Below are 22,043 nucleotides of genomic sequence, written 5' to 3'. Positions count from 1 at the left end.
GTTTGGGTTGGAAGGGGCCTTAAAGATCATCAAGTTCCAACCCCCCTGCCATGAGAGTAATATGCTAAGAGGAGAGTTAAGGGAGATAAGGAAGATTTAATTTAGGTATTGGACATAAGGAAACTTTTCATTATAAACCCAATGAAGCACCATTGGAAAGTTAGTGAGGCTGTGCCATCTCCATTTTTAAGGACCTGATTTCCTGTGGCTGTGTAGTCCCCGTGTGGAACTAGGTTGGTGGGTGTGTCCTCCAGGTCAATATCTGTGACAATGATGTAATCAATGATGTAATCAATGATATAATCATCTCTCTCTCTCTTGTCTTTGCTGCTTAGCTTCTATCTGGCAGATCCTTTTCTGTTCAACTTTTTCCCCTATTAAGAGAGTTACGAGTGTACCTTCAAACAGGATGTATTAAAAATGTCTGAGGCCTCTAGGGACTGAGATGGCAAAGGCCAGAAGAGCACTTGCAGAGTTGCGCAGCTCTGGAATGGTGATGCTGCACACTACCTCCATCTTCCTAGAAAGCTCTGACCATAAGTCTGTTTCCACTTATTTCGGCGTGTAATGCATTTTCCTCTTTCCAGCCAACAAAGTTAAATAACATCAACGTAAGCCAAGTTACAGCTGGACACAGTCTGTCTCAGAAAGGCAGAAAGACTATGTCCTGAATGTCTTTCTTACTCTGCATTGAACTGCCTTTTTCATGCCTCTCATAATCAAAGAAATAGTGTGATATTTTCCATTGTACAAAAATCATCTAATCAAATGTTTGATAAATATATGACTTTTAATTGTATTAATGGTGGGTACTTCACTCCGAAGCAGTAGTATTTTTGTTTTGCTTTTCTCGTTTTCAGCTTTTATACTAAAACATGGTTGTTCATATGAAAGTGCAACTGCTTATAGTTGTTCCATAGCAAAGTAGTAAAAATGTATGCAAAACTACATGTACATGTTAATCCATGTACATATTATCTAGATGGAATCGTGAAACACCCATCCAGTGATCTGTTTCAAATTAATTGTGTTAATTTCTTTTTAAGAAAGGTATTTAATGTTTTCGTACTTGTCTGTTTGAGTATGAAACATTAAAGAGATTGTTGGAAGGGTTAATTGAAGAACTGCCATTGTGTATTGAAGATACTCCTTTTACATAGCGCTGTTACGTTTTAATGACTATAGTCATGCACCTGTTGGACTTGAGCAAAAAAATGTAAAAGATTATTTAGTGTTGAAAGGCGTGAAAAAGGACTGCCCATCAAATAGCATCTGATAAGCATATTTTTAGTGCTGATCTTCTATTATGATCTTGCTGAGTATATTCTATAGGTGTTGAAAACAGTGAAATTACCTGACTGATTTGCTAATTTAAAGTATTTTTGTTATTTTTTATTTTGTACATTATTGATAACTAGTTTTCTGAATTTCTTTTCTTAATTGCTTATATAGATCTGTAAAATATTCCTTAAAAGAAGTACCAGAAACCATGCTAATTTAAATAAATTCTTGCTCATTACAGTCAATGTAAGTCTAATACAAATTTTAACTGTAAAGCATTTCTTTAATGAAATGCTACTTCTCGTGGCCACTTATAATGAATTCTGAGGGATTTTCTAAGGGATTTTGTTTCCAGTCAGAATATTACTTTTAACAAATATTACCAGACCTCGGTTTTGGAATCAGGAAAGACAGCAATAATTAAATGGGTATACCTTGGTATACTTAAGAATGCTTTGGCGGGGGGGGAGCTGTTTTTTTTTAATCTTGCATTCAGCGTAAAAGGAACTTATTCATTTTAATGCATCCTTCCTGTTGGCTTGAAGTTGAAATATAGTTACTTGAAAATTAATTTACCCCTCATGAATGACTGGTTGGATTATCTTTGTAGCATTAAATGTCAACCCTGAGCTCAGAGCACATTGTGTCTGCGGTAAAAAGTTGTCCCTGAGCACTTAATGTTGTGTTAAATGATGATGTGTCCTTGCAAATGTATTATTAGTGTCAAGCTGTTCTGTCTCTCAGAATTGAAAAATGGTCAGTGATTTGAGCTGCCATTAAACCTGAATAAAAAAGAGAGAGGCTATGGGGGGGGGGGGGGGTGTTTCATGCCTTTTTTGAGAATAGACATACTCTTGAGTATGTATAAGACATATGAAAACTTTTTTCTTAACCTAAGACTCCAAAAACTCCATTTGGAATCACAGCAATTAAAAATAAGAAAATCTCACTTCTGCGTCTCAGGAAAAGAGCGGTCATGGAATATGTCTGTATGACACTAAGAGCCCAAAATCAGCAATGTATGCTTGAAAGCTTGGTCTTGTTTCTGGAAAAATGAACTAGAGTTCTGTCACTGGTTCTGAAACATAGATTATAACACTGTTGCTGATATGTGATTTGCTGTTCAATTTTAACTGTTAGGCCTGAAATTCTTGTGGAATTTTGTTTTTTCTTATTTTCCTGTAGCACCCTAGATGAATAGTTATGTCCAGTTTTAGAGTTATAGTGTTGTGGGTATTTAAGATGTGTCATATGTGAGTAGAGTTTCAGAGTTTCACTGGATTGAAATTATGTTTATGAATATACAGTGACTGGTGTAAAATCTCTCAAAGATATTTAATCATATACTTCTGTATACTCACCTTAGAAACCAGGTGCCTAGGTACGTTTATAGTTCTGATCATGTTACAAAGTACTCAAGAAAACACTTCTTTCCTCACGCCAGGCACCTAACTTGTTGGCATTAATAAAGGCACTTAAAGAAAAATTCTTCTACTGTGTGTGATAGAGCCCAGTTTTGAGAGGTCCCAGGGCATGTAGGTAAAAAAATAGCTATATTCCCTTATATTAAAACCCAATTAAAGTTATGAATTGTTGAAAGTGCAAACTGATTTGAAGTTTTTAGTCTATTGACTTGCTGTTTATAGACCCTAGTGAATTCTTTTGGTGCCCTTTAGTTATATTAAGGCAGTGTGATTTTGTGGCCAAGTTCTTACTGAGTTGTCAAGCCATTTAGCTGGTTCCACAGACTGGAAAAAGGCAAATGCTGTCCCCATCTTCAAGAAAACTGGAAGGAGGACGTGGACATATTAACAGTGAGTCTAGTGAAGGACAAAGATGACCATCTGAAGTACAGGATATACCAGGAGAGGCAGAGAGAGCTGGTTTGTTCAGCTTTAAGAAGAGAAGGGTCAGCTGAGAGATTATTGCTGTCTACAAATCTTTAATAGGAGGCTACAGACAGGGTGAAACCTAACATTTCTCAGAGGTGCACAGTGGTAGGACAAGAGGCAAATTAGAATATGGAAATTCTAATTAGGTAGAAGAAAAATGTTTTTACCAGGAGGATGGTTAAATGTTGGAAAAAGTTGCTTTGAGAGGTTATGGAATCTCCACCTTTGGAAATACTCAAAACTCAGCTAGACAAGCTGAACTAGACTAGCTCCCTGAGCAACCGGAGTTAACATTCAATTTGGATGCAGTTTAGAATTTGGCGGTGCTTTGAGTGGCTCTGTTGGACTAGGTGACCTCCAGAAGTCCCTTCTAACCTGAACTATCCTATGAGTCTAAAGCCCCAGCAAACGTAGCTAGCACACGGGAATGGGTTTGAAGGAGCAATATGATAATTCTGTTACATCTTCACAAAAGTGGCTCTGTAGTACAGACACAGCTAACTGGCTTGGAAACTGCCACGGCATAGCTAAGCAAGAGTGGGAACCACCAGCTAAGCTGTGATTTTAAATGCATTTTACAGTCCCTTCATGGCTCTGCAGTGTTCTCTCTGTAGTGCTAGTAATGCTTCACATAATTACTTCAAAAGTAATTTGGCCATGTCCACAAGCGTCCTGAGAGTCCAGATAAAGTCATATAGGAAACCATTTCTCCTTCTGCACCTGTTCTTTATATCTGTCTTCCTTGGCTCAGGTGTACTCTGCTTAACCCAGCCTTCCTGATTTGGGTGATGAACAACTCTAGGCTCTCTCTAAAGCAGGTGCTGCCAGGGAGCACTCTAGGCTCTCCTAAACTGCAACTCACTGTTTACAGGAGTCTCTCTGTGGGAAGTAAAGAGAGACCTAAACAAGCAATCACCTAGATCTGAAGTTGGGTGCAATGCCTGTGACCGTCTACGTTTTGCATGTGAGGATGTTGTAGAGGATAGTGTGACTGAGCCTTCCTACATCTTGGACCTTCTCCCCTGCCAGCAAGATCTAACTTTCCCTTTCTCCCTGTTACAGCGGGGAAATGGAAGAGATGCTTGAAGTCAGACTGGAAGCTCTGAAAAGACCAGTGGACTGTTTTCTTGTTCTGTGTTTATTCTGTGGGATTTTGTGGAGGGTTTCTGGAACCTTCAGTAATTTAGATCAATAATTGTAATAAGAACATTTATTTCAGCTTAACTAGGTGTGTGATTTCACCCTTCCAGTTTGACAGTAAAGCTCACCACATTCTGTCTCTAGTTTCTAATTAACTGTGTACATTTTGATGTGGATTTCACCATCAGTTACATCACTATACTTTAAACTGCTACTTGTAACTAAAATTTACCCAGTAGTTGTAGCTTTATTACACCTTAAGCAATACTTTAATGTATGAAATGGATTGCTACTGTATGGAAAATGTCTTACTAATGTTTTGGTTTTGAGTATAATACCAGCGCAGAAAGATTCAGGACAGCAGTTTGTTGGTTGTTACAAATTATAGTGAAAGTGCTGAAATGAATTTAAAGTCTGTAATGTTGATTAGCAAACTTTACTATCTGTCAGGTTTTTTGGCATGCTGTAAATAACTCATCTTTAAATAATTTGTCTGAGTAATTAAATTTAGATTGCACATTTCTCATTTCAAATATTTTGACTCTTATCTATTTGCTTTTCCATTGTGGCTTAATTGGTGTGGTCTATATAAACGGACAATAAATTTATATACCTTTGTTATAAAGATCAGTCAGTGAATAGAACTTGGTATTCATCCCAGACAGAATTATGATTGAATGTATTTGCAAGATTAAAGCACTGAATTTACTTTTTTCTAATTAAAGGCAATTAAAGATTTGCAGACACAAATAAAAGACAATGAATTGAGGAATAAGTGTAGGAGCAAGTCCATTTGCAGGTGAAAAGAAGTGCCTTTGAAGCAGAACCAGCTGTATTTTTGCTGAAAGAATAACAGTTTAGGAAGCTTTTCTGCATGTGCTTGCTTGATAGCCTAATGTACTCATAAGCAGCTTATGCAGTACAGTATTCAGAAAATAGCAGTGCATTAATTTTTAAAGTAGCAAATGCAGGCAAAGAGCAATGCTGCCATATGATGATAATGAAGGTGGATATTGTAAAGTCTACTGAGAGAAAAGAAAGCAGGGAGCCTCCGAAATGTGAACATTTATAAAACAATAACCAGATATTCATATGATAATAAGCTTGGACAGCAGCATCAACAAAGGCCAAAGATGCAGTCCTATTTCTGCTTAAACCTGATGAATTGAAAAGCAGAGAGCCAGTCTTTATTCTGTTATTCAATTCCAGTAATGAGCTATTGTTAGAATGAAAGAGTAAATGTCTGGAATGGTTGGGAATCTGAATTTTTTTCTCGTGAAGTTATTCTATAGATTTGTTCAGGTCATATCTTAAAACGACAGCATCTTTAAACACAGTCTTAAATCTAGACAGTTTTCTTAAATATAGTGCTCAGCATGTTGCGTTCTCAGTTACATGTATAACAGAGATTGGTATGTATGCAAAAGTACAGTGTAACACATACTACCTGGTAATGTCGCAGTATTTCTCTAGGCTACAAAAAAAATGAGCACCCATAACTTAATGAACTAGTCTAGCTTGTATGTATTCTTTAGTTTAAGTTTTGCATTAATCATGGTGTCATTGGGTGGTTGTTTAAAAGAATGCTGAATATACCAGGTTGGGTGATCTCCAATTTGTTTTTAAATTATTGAATAAAAGATATATGTTATCTCAGTTTGCCTTCTGAATAGAGATAAATCACAAAAATTCTTGTGACATCTGTAGACTTTTAATCCTAGTTACACGAGGAGAGACAAACTCAGGTTGCATATTGTATGAATTCCTCATATTTACTCTGATGGAGACACTTTGGTGTTTTTCACAATACAACTGTGTTTAGTAGGTCAAAAAGTCCTTGTGTTTCACCCTTACTGTCACCTTTTTAGAGTTCTGTAGCTAGTAGCATAGTCTTCATTTCTTCCTGTGGCAAAGTAGGATCTGTAAAAAGGGCACAAATTGGTTCGTCATCTGCTGAGGTCATTTTGCCACCAGAGGGCTGGGAAAAACTGTACAAGTAGGATAGAAGAGAGGGGTTGGATTAAAAGTGAGCTCTGCAAAAATTCCAAGGGGCAAAGGCAACTTCAGACAGTGAGTTGGAAAGGTGGATGGTCTTTGCACTTGGTCTTGGGAGGGATTGGCAGGAGGCAGGACAAGCATGGAGATGATGGCTGTAGTCTGTAAAAAAAGTTACCTTATCATGGACAAGATCTTTGCCTTAAAAATGAAAAGAAAGTGATGGAGAAGAGCTGAGCTGAGCTGAAGAATTGCTAACGATGAGAAGAAGAAGAGGAAAGGATTTTGCTTAAGTAATACAAAAGGTAAGGTTTGGTCAGGAAATTTTCCAATTCTGTCTTTTTAGCATCTTCTTGCCTTCCTGCATTCCCTCAAGAAAACTCAGTGTCTGTCTTAAATAGACATGGTTAAAGCAGAGAAATGGGGCTTTGTCTGATGAGTCCATCTTAACTGGCTTTGACGGTCAGTTCCTGGAAAGAAGAAACAACTTAAGCTGATGACTGACAGATAAAGGTACAAGAAGGCTTGCAGGGTGAGATAAAACATTGGGAGTTGTGAATATACATGTTCCAACTGGCTGAAGTCGCAGACCCAAAAGAACATAGGAAGCCTGTATTATTTATTTTGCTTGTTTTCCAGGTGGTAATGATCAGTATTCATATGGTAGGGGCTTTGCATTTCATAGTTTTTTATAGTCCTGTATTGCAGATGTCTTTCCCAAGGCCTCAGAAAGTTCAGATGTTTTAAGAGTCTTCTAGTACAATTGCTGAATCTGGTTTTCATTACAAAGTACTGCACAGATGCCCTTTTTAAACTTTTGCACTTGGTGGACTCAGACTGTTTCCCTACCATATATTTTTTTCCCCTTTTGCCTATCACACTTAGCAAGGAGTAGTAAATTAATGGCAGGTGCATAGATTTGGAGAACTACCAGCTCTAAAGTCATTGTTAAAATCACCTATTTGTTATATAGGGAGGTTTGGTTGTTCATATCAGATTTAACATAAATCTGGAAGTATTCTGCAGACAAGTAGAATCCAGTCTTAGCCATAGCCATGATACTGGAATAAAAAGTACCAGAGCACTTGAAAGAATACCAACAAGCTTTCTCTGTTCTAGGAGTAGACTTAGTCATACAATTAGATCAAGTTCATAGGCTTAGTCATCTGTGCAATGTTTACCCTTGCTCATATCACCTTCACTGTTGAACCTTGGAGAGGAGGAGGGACAATGGGCCATAGGAGGAAAGAGAGGTTTGTTTCAGTAGACAACTTATTTCCCATTCCTAATGGGCCTTAAAAGGCTTTCTAGTTTTCTTTATCTAATGCTGTTGCGTCACTGGAAGGGAAACCTCTGACTGTCCTCTTTTATTTGACCCAGATGGTAGATCAGCAAACCTGAATTATGAGAACTGAAATTGAACCTTGTCCTTGTTAGTAATATACTTCTAAACGAAGGTAATTTTTCATGCTTAAGACATTTCCAGTGGATAAATTTCTATAGTTTGTTCACAAGTAAGTAAGAACAGCTGCATCACATTATTGAAAGTTGTCTCCCAACAAATAAACAAAATAATTCAGGGCTGGGGTATATCTATTCCAAATTTTGGCCTGGGTTGAATTTTTATGAGTTGTAAACTCCTGCCATTTATAATGGAAATTCTTACTGCACTTTAACTATTCCATTACAAAAATATGACTGCAGTACTTTAAGGAGAAGAAACATGTTCTCTTTCTGGTTGGATTTGTCTCATAGCTTAGCCATTTTGGTGGCTCCTGCAATTCTTTCCCTAACTTTAAAAAAAAAATTACTATACTCCTGTTATGAGATATCATTGACATCTGAAGAATAATGTTGCAATGGTTGTGTCCTGAAAATAAGGTATATTGACTGGATGAACGTATTGAAGCATCAGACATTAATAGTCATTCTTTCATCTCTTCTTCACTCCATCTTCTATGAAGGTTACTTGGGTATATGCTTTTTTTTTTTAATAGACATGTTTTCAGTTATTTTTCCATTTGTCATTGAGTATTTTCTAAGTTATTTCAGATCTTTTATTAATAATATTTGACCAAAGGATGAATATATTATCCCTAGGGTTGAGGAGAGATCACACAATTAAACCAAATGAGTAATACGAGTTCAGAATCCACAGTACTCTAGAGGAGAGCTCTGTTTTGAATATGAGCAGAGTGATAGAAAGGGTAGACAAAGGCTGAGAAGTGTTCCCATGAATCCAGCATATCACTGGAGACAACCTTTGTTTTCCAATTCTGCCACTGCACTATAATATCCCAGAATTTTGAAAGTGACCATAAAATGAGAAAATTGCACTATTGATTTTGAATGTAAGATCACATGTGGTTGAGGAAAAGGAAGTGTTACATACACAAAATGACAGCGCACAGTTTTAGAGAGGTTAAATTATTTAAATGTAACCATAATGAAAGCTAATGTACAACTAGGTAAATATAGTGATTTAAAAATGGCCAAATATTTCTGCTTTAAGCATGGTAGCTAAGCTTTGGAAGTAGACAAAAAGGGCAAAGAATGTGTATGCATTACAAGGGGAGAAAGGGAAAGAACTTTTTTGAAAAGCCAGAGTGGTTGCATTGCAGCTTGTCCCCTCTAAGCAGTTTCTTCACAGATTCCTCTTTTCCCTCTTCTCCTTTTGTGGCTGTGTCTGTAACTTGACTACTGCTGACTTAAAGAAGCATGTTTCTATAAGCAGATGGTGTGAAGCAATGGTTTTATTAGCACTTCCTTGGACTGAGATGCATATCTGAATTCTGATACTTGAAAATAATGTTACGGTTCAGAAGAATAAAAGGTTTACACTTGCAATAATAACCTGTTTTACACATTTATATATGCCTTAGAGGTGACTTACCAAAAAAAATTATAATGAAAATTTTATTTTGATTGAAATGTGAGGGAAAACCATCATCCACCTTTAATATACATATTTTCTGTTTGATGCTTACTAAACAATTAATATCATTGTACTACTGTATGGCTGTCTGTACATGTGTTTTGATGTCCCTCTAGAGTACTGAATTCTATGCTGATTTGTCAGCTCTTGCTTGTTTCTGTCTGTGTTAAGGACTGTTCATCCGAAGATGGAGCCCCTGTTTTACAGACTAGCTACTATTTAAAGTGCTGGACTGTGGGATCTTTTCAAAATGTTAGATCTGACTTTTCAACTGAAATAATTGCTGACATTCTTTATATTCTTTTTGCATAATTTTCATTAAATGTGCTTTTCTACTCTAGGAAAGCAAGATTATAAGAAAACCAGGCCTATGTTAAGAGCTACAAGATTAAAAGCAGAGGCCAAGAAAACTGCACTAGGCGTAAAGGTAGAGATCTGTTTAATAGCTTATACTACCTTTGTGTATATGTTGTTTCTTTTCCCCATAGATATGCTGTGTGAATATTGATTTCTGAGAGATATTGTTTATGACACTTCCAAATCTAAGTGGAATGCCAGAATCTAAAATATTTATGATAGATTGCTTTTGCTTAACCCTAAAATAACTGGAACAGTTGAAAAGCTAGAAGATTTTAAGTAGTCCACATCCTTGTTATGCTGCATAGTTACTTTAAGGTCAATAAAGCACCGTATGCTTGGAAAATTGATCTTTTCAGGGAGCCTTGCTACACACAGAACAAATGCTTTAACGATTTTGTGTAGTTATAAAAATTACAATAAACATCTTCCTTCTTCCTCTTCCTATCATATACCTAGGAGTAATTTAATGACTGGGTTTGTTAAGTGTTGTAAATTATCATCATTATTATCTCAGTCTTCACCCTTGTGTAATGCCTCTGACATGGAAAAGAAGGCTGAAATAACAACAGAACACACAGAAAGGTACTGAACTTTGTTTTGGAAGTGAAACTTTTCAGACAGGCATAAAATATAATAATGGTTACTTAATCATAGCTATGAATGGGTGGAAGGAGGACAATTAGGAATATTTTGTGCTATCTGCTACCCAGTGTGTCATCAAAACAGAATTTATCTGAACATACATTGTTTATTTAAGATGCATCTAGAATTTTTCCCTTAAACTTTTTTTTTAATCAGATTGACATACAGTTAGCTTAGCAGTGAGGGTAAAAACTGAACAAATAAGAAATGGATCAAACATCTGGGTATTCTAGTGAAAGAAACTTTAGAAATGTTAAAAGAACATTTTCTTGTTTCTGGCAGATGAGAAATCAATTTTTTCAAGTTATAGCTTATAGCAAATGCCAAGGTATTACTACCATGCTGTAACAGCTGTTGAGCTGCCAGATGATGTATTTGGTTGTCTTCCAGAATTTGCTATTATAATCACAAAACAGTGCTTTCTTTTTGCTTCTGATTGCTGATCTCGATCAAGCATTACCACGCGATGCAGTATGTTTTCACAACATAATCTCCTCAGTTAGTGCTGTGTGTCAGATTTTAATGAGAAAAAGTAGATTGCCTTTTTTGTTTAAAGGATAGATTATTAACCTTTTGAATTCAATTTTTTTCCCCTTCCTTTCTTATTAAATTTTACTTTTTCTTTTCCTTTTAATTTCAATGACATGACCTTTTGAAACTGGTGTTCTACTTTGAGACTTTTACTGTATATCCTAGTTCTTTTAAAACGTGCAAGTTTTTTGCATGTCTTTCAAAAACTAAGAAAAATATGAACCTTGGTTCCTCAAAACCTGTTCTGTTTCCTTATTTTTTTAAGTAATTCTTATTTAAAAATGAGGGAGAATAGGAAAGCTTATGTGTAATTATATGATAATGAAAAATCAAGTGTTAGTGAGTAAAAAAATAAGAATGGTTTATTTTGTGCAAGTAAGTTCCTGCATGTTGTAGCAGAACACTCATTGACTTCTAGGAAAGAATGAGTTTTGTTATCAAGGTGTACACATGCTCTTCAGGTCATGAGTTGTATTTCTGGGGCAGTTGCAGTGTGCAGTGTCTTAGGTCTACAATTCTGCCTCTGCCTTTTAAAAAAGTAGTCTTTGAAATATTGTCTTTTGGCTGTAGTATTTTTTGCATATACGAACGATAAAATATGGATGTGGATCATCCACAAACAGATCACAGTCATTTTGCTTTGCTTCCTAATTGCTGAGAGAAGCTAACAGAGCCAAAGCAAATGGGAAGGTAAGTTGGGCACCTTTACCTTTGGGTACATGCATGTGCAGGAAGGAAAGTAGGGCCTTTGTATGCATCCTTCTCACTGAGGCTGCTTAATGCCAACAATCTCAGGCTTACTAAATGTTACAATACTTCTACCAGGATATGGACAATCCCTGTAGAATAAAACTGCACTTCTGGCAGACCCTGCAACACTTAGCATGGAAGCGAGGCATATTTAATGTCTTGGGGTAAACTTGCATTTCTTCCCATCTCAGAGTGATGACTATTCACCCTACTCTATCCCTCCAGTTCAGGAGAGCATCATCATGGGCAGTGGATGCACCTGGAGTGTCTGCAGGGAAGTTGCCCTCTCTACCCGAGGAGAGGCTGCTTAGGGACATGGCTTCTTTTTCCCTGTTGTGAGATCCCATAACCATCTCTTGGACAGGGCTTGTTTTGCTCAGTCCACTGTTAAGTTCCTCCAGCTGTCCAAGAGCAGTCGTCATATGTTATCCCAGATACATGTCTATTGTCTTCTGGATAAATTTTGAAATAAGATTTTCTTGAAGTCTTCTCCTCATTCCTCATGTCTGTGGCTGTCAGAAGAGTCAGCAGACTTGAGATCCCATCAGGTTATGTACATTTATGAAACTATTATGAGGCTTAAGTGTGCATTCCTTTAATTGTTTCCTAATATTCAGAGATTTTGAGTGTGCCTGAGCTCTTCCTTTGGGAAGATATCGTCACAGTTGTCACTTCATATTAGCAAAGTTTTCAGATCGTGATAAGCTATATGATGCAGTCCCCAACCTTGTACTATGACAGTTGGCTAACTTCAGTCTGTGTTAAGGAAAAAAAAAAAAAGTGGTGTATCTGCAGTGTAATGCAGAAAATAGGCAACACTTTAAATAGAAATGTCCAAAGTTCTTATAAATCTTGGAGAAAACACATGCATGTGTGTATTTACCATGTATTTTATTTGTTTATCCAGGTTTCAGTGCATGATGCAGTATTTCAAAATATATTAGCTATTTCTTATAAAAACTTAAGTTGCAGTTAATAAAAATAGGAAGGATATCCGTATCATACATGTAAAAGTATAAGCTCTCTGGGAAAGAAAAATGCTTTTGTAATTCTGTGATATACCTAAGACAATATGTACCATACTGCTGCTTAAAACAATAGGATTTTTAGTGCTTATTGATACCCCTAGAGCTGTTTTGCACTATTGTCCTGAAGCCCTTATATTCCTGGCTGTAAAACCTAAGACTTGGTGTAGTATTTAGAGGGGGGGGTGGGGGGGTGGAAGAGAGGGCTAGAAAATAGTGAAGGGATTTTAGCCATTAATTTCTATGAAGATAATGAAATTCAACTTGTGTATTTCACCATAAGAACTGACAACATTCACTTTAAAAAAAGGCCCTATAAATGACATAAAACTTTTCAGAACCAATCCCCTGGAGATCCCTTACATTTCATCGCTGGCATACTAATTAGCTTGTCTTGTCAAACTTTGATTGCCTTGTCATTTTAATGCAAGGTTTAAAGTAACAAAGTTTTTTTCAGTCACTGGCATTTAGTACTTTTTAATTTTCCCAGTGAAAGATTTTATCCATATTGATAATGTCAGAGAGGCAGCTAAACACTAATAGCTATCAAAAGTTAGTTCAAGCAAGGTGACCATTAACTCAGAGTTAATGTTTGCTCTTTAAACTTGTTTTAAAATTAAATATCATAGCAGAGCTATTGTGCTGGCTCTGTTTGTATATATGACACTAATGTAGACCAGTGCCAAAATATATGGTGTCTCTTGGAAAAGAAGGACCCCTGCCTTGAGAAACCACTTGGAGAGAAAACAGTATGCTGTATGTCTCCTGGTGTTTGGATAAGACAAAATTCTTTGTATCAGTGCCAAAAAGAGAACCTCTGACCTTTCTCTGCATGGTTGTTTTGTTGTACCCCTGCAGGATGCTCGTGCTGGTGGAAGCCCACCTGCTCTTCCTTACCAGGTGGAGCAGCAAGAGATCTGCACTGTTAGTGCTAACTCTGTGCTTGGTTGGTGAGGAAGAGATGCCAGCAGGAGGGTAACAAGCAGAAAATGGTTTGAGGAATGTGGAAGCTCAGCTCCAAATAGCTGGGGGTTTGTCTGCAGAGGCTGCAAGTAATGGGAGTTCTTGGGGTGAGATTTTTTTTCACAGGCTACAAGAATGAATCAGTGGTCCATGGGATGGGTGATGAAGTTTTCTCTCCTGTTGAAAGTTAGACAAAAATATGAACAGTAGTATTTTACACCCACTTGCAAAGACATAATCAGCTGCAGAATACTTCTCCATAGAGAATTATCAGAAACATTGATAAAGCTAAGAAAAAAAAATTCCTAATAAAGTGAGAGCTTACTGTCTGTCATTCTTTTGCATAGCTACTTAATCTATTGTTTAGCTAGCTAGTTCACTGTTAAGAGTTTATCTCATCTGGAACAAGTTATGTATGAATAAACAAGACATTCCTAGTGTGTTTTGGCAAAGGATATTCTCTGAATTCACACTGTTCATAATCTGCTAAATTAGTGAACTACATTTGCCAGGATAAGTTGGGAATACAGTTTCATAGCTTTGCAGAAATTAAGGACACAAGGGACTCGTAGATCATTTGATCTGGCCTTTTATATGTTACAGATCATAAAATTTCATCCAGATACTTTCTAGGAAGTCAAAGCACTTTATAACAGCCAAAATACTGGGTCTTTAAACCAAATTATGTGCCTCACATAAAGAGCAAGGCAGCTTAATGTGCCACCAGTGAACAAAGTGTAATATTCTCAGTGATCCCAGTAATCTGACTTTGGTCCCTGACTTTGAAATGAAAGGGAAGTGAAAAATGTGTACAAAGAGAAAAAAAAAAATCATATTGCCGTGTTCTGACCACGGCCAGACTGCTACATTTAAGTGTGGTAATCACAGTGGTTTGACTGTGTGAACAAGATGCATCAAGCAGGAGCATAGGAGGATTTTCTTCACCATGAGGCTGGTGAGGCACTGGCACAGGTTGCCCAGGGAAGCTGTGGCTGCCCCATCCCTGGGGGTGTTTAAGGCCATGTTGGATGGGGCTTTGGGCAGCCTGATTGAGTGGGAGGTGTCCCTGCCCATGGCAGGGGCGTTGGAACTAGAGGATCTTTAAGGTCCCTTCCACCTCAAACCATTCTATGATTCTGTGCCATCTTGGAACAGTAGGCTTTGGTCTTTACTGATGACCAATCTCTAACATTTCAAAGGAGAGCTGACAGCAACAAAACCTCAGATCCCAGGAATGAAATCAATACAACTAGGGGAGAATTTCCTGAAAAAGAAGAAAACTTCTTCCAATCCTATGCAAAAAAAGTCTGAAGCACTGAAGCATGAGCTGCTATTACTTTTAACAATCTGGTACTTCAGGGGTTTAGAATAGAGCGCTGAGCATGTAAGTAACCGCAGTCTGCCCAGGGCTCTGAAGGAGAGCAGTCCGGAGGGCTGAGTTCACAATTTCCAAGGCTGGTAGCCAGAACCTCCTTTTCACACAAGCCCAAGCTGAAGAATTCTTCCCAACAGCTAGATAAAAATACACTTTTTTTTTGAAAGATCTGACTGTAAAAGACTCGCAGCCATGGAAGACCATATTTTCCCTAAGGTAACTGGAATGTTCAGTCATTCTTGCTTCTAGGAAATGGCATCTTATTTCAAGACTGAGCTTATCAAACCGCAGCTGGACCTTGAGAGGTTCTTATAAACAGGATAGAAGGACCCCACAGTGTGAAATGACTTACTTAAATATGGGTTACTTAGTCATGTGCTGTAACCAAACTACCTCTTATTCTTCTCTATGGTCAAATAAATGCTTGTCATCTCCCTGCTGGAAATCCCTCTGCCTTTGCACATCCAGAGATCACACTGAGGGAGTGGTTGCTCCTTAAATCCAAAGACCATTTTAGATTCACAGTCTTTCAAGGCAGAGTCCTCTGCTTTGTAAGTACTATTTATATCTTTGATACCTGTATATATTGTCTTGCATTTAGCTATATTAAACTGAATCCTGTTGCTTTGTGATTATATAGCTGGACCTTTTAGATGACTCTATAATAGTACGTGTTCTCATTATTTGAGACAGTGATGATCTTTGTTGCATCTGAATTTTTTACAGTAAACTTTTATAACATAAACATTACCAATAAAAGGTAATAAATAACTTTTCTGCCTTGTATTATATGTAGAATGTCCTGAATTAAGGAAGTAAACATCCATTTTTTAATTTTCAACAAAAATAATTCTGTTGAAACTCTAAAAAATGGTTACAGTGAATGTCCAGTTAAGTTCTTCCAGTTAGAAATCATATGAGATAAAAAGGTTGACTGTCAAGTCCATGTATATTTGTTTTATTTCCACAGCTATCCTTGGTCAGCATGGTTTTCTTTTCATCTCTTCAGAAATAGCTAGGGATAGTTTAGCATTTAAAAGACAGCAATTTGTGTCATAATAGCCAACATTATTTCTTCAGCCCGATTTTTTCATCTCCTGATTAATCTCATTTAGATGCCAATTCTGCAACTTGCTCCATCAGGGTGAATCTGAGGACATTATCCAGGAATTTTGGTGTGAGAGACCTACAAAAAAAATTTTGTAAGACTGACAAAAAATGTTAGGAAAATTAAATCTACATTATGCTGTAATGGCATGTGTTTCCTTTATGGAAATCTTTCTGAAAAAACTTAACCAAGCTGAAATCAGGAGGGTTCTACAGACCTTATTCTAAATGCAAGTGAGTATAATAGCAAATTCTGTCCTTTTTAAATCCTTCTTTGACTGCACTTTGGGATTTGAGACCAGAGATGTTATTTCTTAGTGTTTTGCACCATGTTATAAAACAAAAAAGGTGAAAAGCCCTGGGATCATTTTAAGTTTATTTCTATAGGACTTTTTTTATATTGGTTAATTATTCATGGTGAAATCCTCTGAGTAAATGGATTTTGCAGAGGGATGATGGGGATGATCCATAAAGTGCTAGAGAAAGGGAGCTATATATGCCAAGCGGGGAGTATTTTAACATTTCATTTCTATGCATGGCTTAAAATACAAATAGCAAAGCCTGATAAGTATAAAACAAATTAAAATGACAATATATACTGTTGTTGCAAAGACAGAATAGTGGTGTAGCATCTCATTTGCTATTTACATTGCAAAAATTATGTTTATAAAAGTCCATAAACTGGGTGCAATTCTTAAGATACTGCATATCCATAGCCGAGAGCCAGGTGTCCTTTGTTAGGACATTAATTTTAGATTTTTGTTACTCTGCCTTCTTCAGTAACTCAAAATTAAAGTTCTTGCATAATTCTCAAACCTGGTATTATTTAATAAGTCTTTTCACTCCCAGGGTTAATAAATACTGATCCAGTCACCCGATTCCTAATGCCTGCGTAAGGGAAGTAGTATTATCATCTCAGTGTTATTCACTGTAAAACTTAGGCAGAGGAATTAAAGAACTACTCCTGTCAGAGCAGTTACTGGGCAGTCTGAGAATAAAAATCAAGATTTTCCCAGTTCCATTTCCTAGAAAACAAATCTTTAGTGTGAACGTTCCCCAAAATTTTGCTGCTGCTACCACAGCATTTCATAAAGGAGACTGGGGAGAAGAGAGATGGAAGGTGAACCTATTATAAAGCAGAAAGCACGGCAACCATGGCATCCAAACAAGGGAAAAGACTTTTTAATACTGGAATGAATTTGCTCTCTGTGTCAAGTGTGAACGGTGCCTGCATTGTATGGTTTTGTTGTCCACTCTCCTGAGCAGATGGAGCTTGCAGTTGTATGTCACTTGTTTATTACATCCTCTTAAGATTAGTAGCTGTGTGGCCAGATGGGTCTGGGAGCACAGCTGTGGATACAAGGAAATAAATGAAACCTGTCTGATGCTGCCATGCCCTTTTGTGAGATACTGACGTGTTGCAACTGCAACAAAGCCAAAACCACTTTTCTTTAATATATTAGTGAATTAGTTGTACTTTCTTTTTTTTAATCAAATTATATGAAATAAGGAGGATGGGGTTCAGAGGATGATGCAGTTGATATTTGTAGCAAACAGCCTCAGCAAATATACAGGAGCAATTTTAATGTGGTAAAATAAGCTACATCTCAATTAATCATCCATATAAAATGTAAAGCAAAGGTTTCTATAGAACAAAGATGCCTATAGAGCATATGCCAACTAGGCAGTAGTATTTCAAAGTTTATTAGATGGCATATGTTGAATTATTGATCCGACATTCTGATAAACTATATAATGCATCCATGTAAACACAAATTCAATGCTGTTCGATAGAAGAACGCCAGATTATGGGCTAGACTTTAAAAAATGAAACTGCACAATTTTAAATCCTTCATGACAGTGGACACTCAAAGTTGGTCACAAAACCACCACTGATCTAGAGAATACTGGATGGAATGCAACCTACAGTGCAGGTTTCCACACCAATTACCAACTCCACTGCCCTTGTAGTTTAAGGAGAGAAATAGGTATTTTTAGGAGGAATTCAGTGGCCTGAAGACACAATGGATCCTACAACAAAGAGAGTCAGATTCTTTCCTTGGATGGTAAAGGGAGTCTGATTTTCTAGGTGCATCTCCTTTCAATTCAACTGGCAGAGTAGATAGGATGTGGTGTCTTCTGTACCAATTCAGATTAGTTGTTATAAAGTCATTGAACTAGTTTTCTTCTCTCCTTTTAAGTGTCCAGCTGGGTTGTTCTGATGGAGATGTTTTGTAGGTGAACATGAAACTGAGATTTGGAGGGAGGTTGTTACTCCTTTGTGTAGAGGAAAAACTGTTTTGGGGGTGTACAACTAACCTGTTCCTTTTAAGCATCTCGGTGTTTGATGTTAAAAAATCTATCATGATTATAAGGAATGAAGCAGTGCATGTTGTTAGCTGTGAAAGTGGCACTTTCTGTGATCTGAAGGAACATGAGGATTTTTCTCAAATTTATATTTCTTCTTTCATTGTCTAGCAAAATGAGAGTCAAGACTATAGAAAGCATGCTGTCCTTTCCAGGAAAATAAAAACTTAAAAATTTGAATTACTGTGACTTCGAAAGAAGTAGGGTTATAAAGAGGATGGTCATACTGTGTTTTATAGTATCTGAGATCTAAAGTTGGAGTTAAACAAAGTCCAGCCATGAGATAGAACATAATAGGCAGTCACATAATCAGTATGACGTGTATTGCAAAAACATTTTTCTGCTTCTGAAAGCTGCTATAAATCATGTATACTTTGGAAGACTCTTTTATGTTAATTAGGAAAGATGCAGCAAGTTGCAATATCTTATGGGAAGAGAGGCAAGTGCAAGTGCAAATTGTTGTGCTTTTTGCCTTATTGCAGAAAAGTTTCGTCCAATTCTGAAGGATTTTGAAGCTCCATATTGTAATGCATGCCAGGAGGTTGGGAGGTAGAGGTAGCAATTTTCATTGACTTCCACCATACTGTGTTTGCTTCATTAAAAAATTACAAATTTGTTGGCAAAAAGCAGTAACATATTGCTAGAAAACATCAAAATTCACAGTGTAAATTCATAACTTAAATTTGTATTCAAAACTGTGGTTTGTGAATTCTGCCTTTTCTTTTAAAAAAGAAGGAATAGTATAATAAAAGGGTGTAAAGCTCCTATTTCTAAGTCAGACTAAAGATTTATAAGCCAAATATCCTACTTCCAGCTGTATATCAGACTCAAAATAAGTATATCAGACTAAAATCTTTATTAAATCAATGGATATTATAGCATTCTGAAATAGTAATCACAAAGAAGAAAACATTAAAGTATCAATGCCTTATGCAATTATATATGCCTGGTGTTATTTTGCTCTGCGTTATAGAATGGAAATAATATTTATTCCTGATTTATCTGAAAACATGGTACAATTTGTAACAAGTTTTAATTTCTTTTTTCTTATTTCTACAGGAAGTTGCCCTTGTCCTTGCAGCTATACTGGTATTTTTGTTTGCTTTCTATGCTTTCTTTTATCTTAACATTTCCAATGAAGTTGACCTTGATCTGGATCCAGATGAAAACTAACAGATGCAAAGAATCTATCGTCAAGATTTCTTCAGCTTGAGCCAGACTATGTAGGAACACACAGTCCATTTGCTGTGAGTCAGTAAATGATGCCATTTCTTGCAGTCCAAAGTTTTGCAATACGTCAGTCACTTCTACATTCCAGGTCAAAATAAGAGAACACTTATGCCTGACAAGTGTCTTTGGTTAACACCAAAGGAGGGGCAGCAGTACAATACATGAAGTTTATTGTTTACATTTTTTTTTCCTCAGGCAGAGAACTTTGATAGCAAAAGACAGGTGCTGTTATTATCTTGGGTATTGATGCTGACTTCATAAGAGGAGAGTCTACCTTGACTAAATTTAGAAATCAAAGCTTCCTAATAGCCAAATTATGTTTCTTTTTATTTTCTCAAAAGAAAGCAGAAATGCCAAATAAAAAGTCTTCTCTTGATTTGTACTTAAAATATATCAAAAAATATTCATCCTTTCTCTCCTTTTTAATCTTTCTTGTGCATGTGTTGACACGCACATGGACAAAGATGGAAGACATTGTAGGAGAAAAATATCTTTTTAGAAGCAGTCTGTCACCTCCTATATGGACTTAATTTTATGTCATCCCAGATTCTGTGTTCCCATATATCTGCAGTAATCTTTTTCATTCTTTTGCCAACTGTTCAGCACACATGTGTTCTGTCAGAAATGGCACCTGGATGACAGAAGCTCTAACATTCGCATATGCCTCTGAAACACAGTTCTTTGCCTCCTGTGCTGTCTGAACTAGTGTAAATAGAAAGTTCAGTCAATGTTGGTTTTAATTAGTGTATTGCTCTATTACTAATATAAAGTCAAAATTGTATTTTAATTATACTCTTCCTGCTGGTTGTGGTATCAACTTGCTCTACCTGTTAGGATGTTGTATAAAAATCGCTTTCCAATTATACAATCTTTTTAATCATCAAACTAATGTAAGAAGTTGTAACTATTAAGAAACTTTTTTTTTTCATGGATGCTAATAATTGGGAAAATCTTGGCCCCATGACATCCTTCAGTTCTTGCAAAGTACTTTTCAGAATATGCACTGTAGATAACATTTCTGATCTCTTTGATAACCGTAAGCCACTTGAAGAAACTCATATGACAAAGCAGCTGCAGGGAGCTGTAAAATTCTGGCTTTATCCAGTTCTGCATTGGCTTTGGCATATAACTGAGCTTGTGGTTTTAAAGATTCAGCTTTGATCCTTTTAAAAAAGGTGGTCAGTCTTTCTCTAGTTTGGATTCACTTTGATACCAAGAAAAGTGTAGAGACATTGATGCTGAATGTGGCAAAGAAGTTAGGCAGATTGACTTCCAGAAAAATTTTAATAGCGAACTAGCTTGGCTTTATCTTTGATAACAATTTCAGGGGTAAATCTTAGGTTTAGTTACAACTGAGATATTTACTGATTTTTCCAGAAATGCATGTCTAAGGTTTCTTATAGTGATTTTGAAGACAAGGGGATATAAATCATAGCAAGTATTATAATGGAAAATATTTTTATTTTAAATTGACATAGTCCCACAATCACCACTTAAGGAACATAGATCAATAAGGTTAATTTTTAAACCATATACATTACGAGTCTCTAAGGATCCACTTCATATCTGTCATACTCCTCATTCACTTTATGCAATGCAAAATAACTCCTCTAGAAATTCAGAGTACATCAGCCTTCTAAGAATATGAAAGAGAAGCATAAATATATATGTACAAATTGTTCTCATTTTCTAATTTTGGCTGTTACAAACACAAAATCTTATGCATTCATATGACATAGTCCACTGATACGGTTTAACGGTTGGACTCGGTGATCCGGTGGGTCTCTTCCAACCTGGTTATTCTGTGATTCTGTGATTCTGTGATTCTGTGATACTTGCACACATGATTAAACACTTAGCAACACGTGACATTTATGATGAAGCATAATCTGACACATGGCCAAACTTTCAGTGGAAAGAAAGGCAGATCACAAGCTGTCTCCTTGGATGTGACATGCCTTTTACTTCAGCAGTGTCACACCACATGTCACAGAAGCTGCAGAACTCTCCTGTTACTTTGCACGAGCAATTTTCTTGTTCCATAAAAAGCTGGAAGGATTGCTTTCTTAATGTCTGCACATAGCTCCCTGGGTGATGTGTGGCCTGAGAATGATGCAGGTTGTCTTGTAGTTTACTTTCTGAACCAGTTATATGAAAAAGAAAGCTATTCTTACTGTCGTGTTTATGAACGTGAAGTTCCTACAACAGGAAGATTGCATTTCCCATAATTATGGCTTATAGACATATTAGAAGCATGTATATGTGTGATTGAAGCAGCTTCCTGCTTTGTGGCTTATCAGTCCATATTGCCTACAAGTACCATAGTTTGCAATTCATCTGTTGGCTTCATTTAGGTTAGGCCTTTTCATTCATAATTAAGATATTCTTATGTAACAAGAAAATTTTCTTTTGCTTACATAAATTGAGTAGACTTCTGTTCAGTGTACACA

The 22,043-nt window shown here is 36.6% G+C and overlaps 1 protein-coding gene across 1 annotated transcript in view; it reads left to right on the top strand.

Annotated features, from left to right (window-relative positions):
* TRIQK (triple QxxK/R motif containing) overlaps window positions 1-21,769 on the top strand; it is a 59,002-nt gene extending 37,233 nt beyond the window's left edge. The window contains exons 3-4 of the mRNA XM_069854349.1: window positions 9,585-9,670; window positions 19,423-21,769. Coding sequence (XP_069710450.1) covers window positions 9,585-9,670; window positions 19,423-19,536 — 200 coding nt within the window. The 3' untranslated portion in view covers window positions 19,537-21,769. The remainder of the gene's footprint in view (window positions 1-9,584; window positions 9,671-19,422) is intronic.
* Window positions 21,770-22,043: the final 274 nt, after the last annotated feature.

The sequence above is a fragment of the Phaenicophaeus curvirostris genome, chromosome 3, assembly GCF_032191515.1.
Source record: "Phaenicophaeus curvirostris isolate KB17595 chromosome 3, BPBGC_Pcur_1.0, whole genome shotgun sequence".
NCBI classification, from domain to species: domain Eukaryota; kingdom Metazoa; phylum Chordata; class Aves; order Cuculiformes; family Cuculidae; genus Phaenicophaeus; species Phaenicophaeus curvirostris.
This window is presented reverse-complemented; position numbering and strand designations above follow the sequence as displayed.